Source organism: Cucumis sativus, chromosome 5 (assembly GCF_000004075.3).
Source record: "Cucumis sativus cultivar 9930 chromosome 5, Cucumber_9930_V3, whole genome shotgun sequence".
NCBI lineage: Eukaryota > Viridiplantae > Streptophyta > Magnoliopsida > Cucurbitales > Cucurbitaceae > Cucumis > Cucumis sativus.
In genome coordinates, this window is record NC_026659.2 from 5096584 (window position 1) to 5103802 (window position 7219).

A 7219-nucleotide genomic window follows, 5' to 3' on the forward strand; every position below is an offset into this window, starting at 1 on the left:
AGAAAGAAAAAGGAAAAAGAAAAGAAAAGGAAAAAAGAAAAAAATTTTAACCCTAACATTCTATGACAGTTAATAACTGTCGCGCGAAAAGTGTTTTCCGAAAAATTCCGTCTTTTCCCGCCAAAAACGCGAAATTTTATATTTCGTGACAGTTTTTTTTTCTTCCATTCATTTATTGAGATATATAACTGTCATTGTAGGGTAGTTTTCTTCTAGTGAATCATCGTACTTTTAATAATTGTTGTTAGTGATCGAAAATATAACAACAAAGTGTTGTTGATCAAAGACCATAGACAAGGAAAGCATGTGAAATGTTTCATGTTTAAACATATAAATATGTATATAATATTGCTTTTGTATATTTATTTTTAATAAAAATATAAAAAGTTATTCACTTTAACGTATAATTAAAAAATTTAAATTAATTATAGACAAATATAACAATCTTTTGAGTATTAAATATGACTAACATTATTTAAGTTGTTCAAGTATTAATTAATGATTTACCTAATGATATTTTTTAACAAAATAAACATTTATAATATCATTATGATATTTATTTTATAGAATCTATTGTTTTTATAGCAATGGAGCATGCTTACATTGTTGAAACATTCAATTTCATATTTGCATTTAAAAAAGTGTAATTTCATTTCAAATTGTAAATAAAATAAAAAATAAAATTTGAGATAGTATATTATGATATTTCTAAATTTAATAAAAAAAAGTTGAAATGATTGTTCCAATTTTATAAAGTTGAGTTAAAACAACAAATTTTTCATGCATAGTAAATAATTTTGTACTGGTCTTTCTAAAAATTAAACAACTACGATATAATGAATATGAGTGATATATATATAGTTAATTTAAAGTATTTATTTTATTGTAAAAATCCATATTTCAAAGAGCATTCAAAAACTTCTTTTAAATGTCTCTTAAAATTATTTTAAGAGGTCCGAAAACATCTTCTATGCTTAAATATTATATATTACTCTAAAATAAATAAATAAACCTAAATGATATTCATAGACATAAGTCTTAAATTTAAAAAAACAAAAGAAGAGAAAAAGAGCCTAAAAGACTTTCCTTAAAAAGCAAACTTTAATGGAAATATTATAAAGTAGAAGACTTGTACAAGAAGCTTCAATAGAAAAGTTAACATTCAATATATTTTGTTGAAAATTAGTGATGGTTTAGACTTTTTTTTTTTTTTTAAATTTTCGACATATGGTGGTTTATAATTAGAATGAATGGAAAGAATAAAGTTCGTAACACATTTAATGAAATAAAATTAAAAATTTTGAAAATACACCTTAACAAATTCATGAGTTGTTTTTAAATATAGTAAAATGAATCAAAGTTTAAATATAGTAAAAAATATTATATTGTGATAGATGAAGATACAATAGATAGAAATTATATTAGTTTATTTTAATTTATCTTTAGAAGTTTTTATTTAAAATAATTTTTCTAAACATTAATTCATATTTTTAATACATATATATAAATATATATATATTTATTAATTAAATTTATAAATAAATTAATAATAACTAATAAAAAAGCCATAAACTTAGAAAAAGTTAGAGTAGTAATGGAATTAAAAATAAGAGGCAGTGAAGTAAAATATTTATAAAATATATCAAAAATTTAAATTTATCACCGACTATAATTGAGATATCAATTTTTGTTTGTTGGTATTTTTACAAATATTTCTAACTTTTTATTTTTATTTATAATAATTAGTTAAAAAGAAAAGAAAAAGGAAAAAGAAAAGAAGAAATTAGGGAGGAAAACGTGTAGAAGGAGAGAAAAGATAATCCAATTGATTAGTCAAACCTTCTTTTCTTCGGAGGCAGTTTGTCATCTAAACTCCGCGCCCCGTTTATGGTATGACCCTAAAATTATAATTAAAAACAATGCATCTTTTCATTTTTTTAAACACAATTAAAGAAAAAAAACAATTTTCTAGGGACTAAATATATATTCAACTCATGAATTTATTCAACATTAAGTGGTATAATGGAAATTTAGAGAAGACAAAGTAATTGAAGATAAGGATATATAATTATATATATGTACTTTCCAATCAATATCACCATGATCAATAAATTAATATCTAATCTAATCTAATGCTAAAATATATATATTTAAGAAGAAACAACACATTATTGATTAATACGTAATTTAGTTTAGAAAGGTCAAATCTTATAATCACCCATTTAATCAAAGGATTCAATTTTTCTTCATCAAAAATTATATACAACTAATTTTCTCCCCTTTAAATGATTTCAGCCGTACCACAGAATATTATAAGACAAATTATAAATAATATTAGATCATACATTTTAAAATAATATGGCTCAAATGCCCTAAAAAGATTAATAATGATATGATTCAATTCGGTACCCAATGATAAAGCATATAATACACATTTAAATTTTAACCTTATATACGTATGTAATGAAATAAATACAAAAACCAGCGGGGACAAAGGCAGAGAAAGGAAGGTGCCGGCGGACGGTGCCGGCGGCGGCGGACGTCAGCTTTGCCCGTATTTGACAATTCCAAATTCCATCTATACTATTTTATTCAAATTTCTCACAATAATAATCTTCCATCACTTAAGAAAATTCAACTCCCATCATTCATCTTCATCAACCTCCCCTTCTCAAAACCCATTACTCTCTGCAAAAATCCTTTCACTCTCAACAATGGCTTCTTCTCTCATCACTCTCTCTCTTCTCCTCTCTTTCTCTCTCCTCTTCACACCCATAACTCCTTCTCCTTCTCCTTCTCCTTCTCCTTCTCCATATCTCTCTCCCATTTTCCTCAAGAATTACAACTCCATGTCTGCAAATTTAAGAATCTTCACTTACATTCCGTTCAACCCATTTTCATTTTCTTCTCAAGCCGAATCGCTATTCTACAAATCGCTTCTTAACAGCCCATACACTACTCACGATCCTGACCAAGCCCATTTGTTTTTCATTCCCTTTTCCCCTCATATCTCCACCCGCTCTCTAGCACGTTTGATTCGCACGCTCCGTACCGATCTGCCCTACTGGAATCGGACTCTCGGCGCCGATCACTTCTTTCTGTCGTCGTCCGGCATCGGCTACATCTCTGACCGGAACGTTGTTGAGTTGAAGAAAAACGCTATTCAGGTCTCCTCATTCCCTGTTTCTCCCGGGAAGTTTATTCCTCATAAGGATGTTTCCTTACCGCCGGTTTCCACTTTAGTTTCGACGCCAGTGAGTGCGTCGACGGTGAGTGAGAGAATGTTGGGTTTTGTTGGGTATGGTTGGGTGAAGGGTTTGTCTTTGGTGAAGGAATTAATTGAAGATCCTGAGTTTTTAATGGAATCGGAGCCGCCGCGTACGCCGTCGTGTTACGGGGATAAACTGGCGAAAAGTGACTTTTGTTTGTTCGAATACGAGGGCGGCGATGTTTCGGGGATCGGGGAGGCTTTAAGATTTGGATGTGTGCCGGTGGTGATTTCGGACCGTTGGATTCAGGACTTGCCATTGATGGACGTTGTGCGGTGGGAGGAAATGGCGGTGTTCGTGGCCGGTGGCGGCGGAATTGAAGGTGTGAAGAAGGTATTAAGGCGGGTAGATGGAGAAAGACTAGACAGGATGAAAAAGTTGGGTGCGGCGGCAGCACAGCATTTTGTGTGGAACTCGCCGCCTCAGCCGTTGGATGCTTTCAATACGGTGGCGTACCAGCTTTGGGTGAGAAGGCATGCCGTTAGATATGCCGATAGAAGAGAGTGGGCCCAGAACTGAAAATGGAAACTTCGTGTGTGGATTCTGATTCATCTGACGTGGCTAGGGCTGAACCCCGGCCCCACTTGAGTAAAAATATATGCGTAACTAAATATGGACGGTCCAGATTGGGTTATAATTGAAATATGTGAAAATATTTTAGGGCTCAGATTTGAAGTTGCATTTTTCTAGGGGAATATTCTTAATCTGAAAATAAATAAATATAACCCTTCTTCTTCTTCTTCTTCTGATTTTTCTCCTTTGAATTGTTTATTCAAAACATGGAAGAGTCTTGTGACTGGAAAATAATTTTCAAAATGGGTTGTAAATTTGTAATTATCCATTGTATTCTCTCTCTCTCTCTCGTTTCCATTTTTTCGTCAAGTTATTAAAATTATAAATTTGTATATAAAAATTCTTTTGAAAGACTTGTTGACCTACTGTGTAATTTTTTTTAGTTGCGTTGGTTCATAATCTATAGCCATTTCCAATTTCAATTTCAATTCATCACTTAGCATATTTTAAAGGCAATCACTTCTTTGTAGTCGTAGGTTTGCATGCAATTATCGTAAAGCTTGAAATTGAGCTTACATCCTCCCATGTCTTTTTTCATAAAATAATTATTCATGCTCTTGTGGGTGAGGTATATGGAATCATCCACAAGTTAAGGAATTGGTAGTTTTGTTATAACTAACATACTCTACATCCTTTCTACTAAAAGAAATGGATTAGGAGACATCCTCAACGTCATATTAGGAGAACAAATAGAGTTCACTATAAGTAAATGGAAGAATTTTGACGTTAAAAACATCGACGAAAGAGATTATTCCACAACATATACAAATTAAACGTCAGAGAATGTTTAGAATTTAATTAAATATGTATACTTTCCCCGACGTGTGACAGTGACATGTCGAGGAAAGTTTGAATAATAATAATAACACTTTGAAAATCCACTATATTTCTTCTCCCTTCAATACAGAATCAAATGCAAAACGAAAAGAGAAAAATAAGTCGGGAGAGAGGGAGAGGAGGAGGTCCGTGCTACCGTCCATCCGTCTTCGCCGTTGCCGGAAATTTTTTTGTCTGCTGCCAAAACCCAAGGTTGTTGTTTCTTTTTTAAAAAAAAATAGAAAACTTGAATGTATATAAATTTATATTGAATTTTGTCATTTTGAAAATAAATACATTTGTATGATATAATGAATTATGTAATTGTTTTTGTATATTGTTTGTAATTAATTAAAATATATATTTTTATATAATTTACTACAAATTTTGTCTCGGGTTTAGGTAAATTAACTAAAACAATAAAGAAAAAAGAAAAAATAAATAAAATAAACAATAAATTAACTAAACAAAAAAATTATTTAAAGCCTTCTCCGACACACGTTTGTCACGTAGGTAAAGGCTTTTCGCGATGTGATGTCAGGAAAGACCTTTTGTGACATGACATCGAAGAAGTCTTTCTGCGACGTGTTAACAACGTACGTCGGCGAATGTTTTCCTATCATCGACGCGATATGCGTCGGGAAAAGTATCCCCAACGTGCTTTCTTCGATATACTTGTCAATGTCAACTTCGACGTTGGGGTAACCTTTTTTGATGTTGTTTATGGTTTTGGTCGATGTTGGACTACACCAAAGAACACTCTATTTCTTAGCGAGCAAAGAAAAAAAATGCATATCGGAAAAATGTAGTATGAAGATTGAATCGTAGGTAGGTGATGTCTAGTAACTACGGTAGCTTCCAATTGAGAGTAGGTAGGTCATACTTGAGACACATAATTTAGTGAGATAGCTCATTTTTGGTGTGACAAGTCCACAATATAGGTAGGTCATACTCCCATAACTCAACAAAATTTATTGTATTATGGTAATATGAAGGTTGTTTTTATTTTTTTTTTCTGTTCATATTAACTATCTATTATTTTCTTTAAATGAAATATTTAAGAATGATATATAAAGTTCAGAAGAAAAAAATAATAAAAGTTATTTAATTAATGTGTCAAATATAGTGTAGAAAAATGATATATAAGTGTCTAAGTTTATGATTCGATTTTTGCACATTATATAGTATTAAAAAGAAAAAGAAAAGCTTGTTCTATAATTCATGTCATATAATGCATGATGTTAAACATAGTTTCTAGTATTTTTTTCAAGGTAAAAGTTGCTATATGTATGATATTTTCTCTTTAAACGGTTCAAATTAGCTAAAATTAATAGAGTTTAGGTTCTCTACGATTTGAGAATGTGTTTTTACTAGTTTTGGTTGATTTTATGAGTATTTACCGTTGATTTTAATTGTTTTGCCAATTTTGCCAAAAACATGACTATGCTCATCAAACTCTAATTCCATAATTATGTCTAGTCATCCGTTGTTGCTATTTATTATTTGATCTTTAGTCGTTCTTTTTAACACAAAAAAACGTCGAATAAACTCTCTAATAGCATGACTTAATATCTCTCCTCAACTAACCCCAGTTTATACGAAAATTGAGAAGACTCATTCTTTAAGGATCCACAATTTCCAACAACGGAAAAGGAGAGGAAATTCACCCCTCAACTCATAAATTCTTCCAAAACAAAAGTTCCTCTAAAGAACATTCATAACTACCTTATGAGAACAGTTGCTAAGAAAACTATGATATAAAATAATTTCACAAAGGAATATAAGACTAAGAACCTAGAAATAGGAAGATTGCACTTAATTAAAATGTTTTTAAAAGGACTCGACACAAAATCAAATAGGTAGAGTTTTTGTCCATGTGCTCAGTCACTTTAGAGATATATGATATGATGACCACATTGCCCAACACATACTGCCCTTGTTGGTTACGTTCAAACATAACGATAATTGTGTCCTTGTCCAACCTCTAGTTTACTCAATATTTAAACCAATCGAGGGGTTACTTTGATTACATTACATTGATTGAATAGTTTTAAAAAAGAATTAAAATTGAAACTAGTCTGGTGGGGGATTTTACTCTTGCAATACTCCAACATTTATTACTTTCATCAATAATGTATGCTTGCAATTTAAATAGATAGGATTTAGTATATATGGAGGAAAAATTGTAGAGACTTTTTGAGTCTTTACCACTCATCAAAGATGAAAACTATTGGTGGTGAGTGTATTGAAAGAAAAATAGTATATCAATAAAAATGATTGCCAACAAACCATTTAAATGAAGAATGTAATGTATATTGATATTGTTCTTTTACATTCTCTTCTTAAGGCATAAATGTTTTGTATTTAAATTCTTTTAACTTCACTCTAAAATTTTAATGATTTTGTGGAGTGTTTCTTTTGAAAAGTTGAAAATTTGTTATATAAAAATATTGGAGTAAACCGTATAATTGACATTTTGAAATGATAAAGTTAAGAACAAATATGATACGAGCTAAAGGTGACAATTAAAGACTAAATGAACTTAGAAAAAGGGTTATACT

General features: G+C 30.5%; 1 protein-coding gene across 1 annotated transcript; it reads left to right on the forward strand.

Annotated features, from left to right (window-relative positions):
* Positions 1–2714: 2714 nt before the first annotated feature.
* On the forward strand, positions 2715–3788 carry LOC101218335 (probable glycosyltransferase At5g03795). Its single transcript, XM_011657877.1, has one exon. It carries the CDS (start codon positions 2715–2717, stop codon positions 3786–3788), a length of 1074 nt encoding a protein of 357 aa, XP_011656179.1.
* The last annotated feature ends 3431 nt before the right edge of the window (positions 3789–7219 follow it).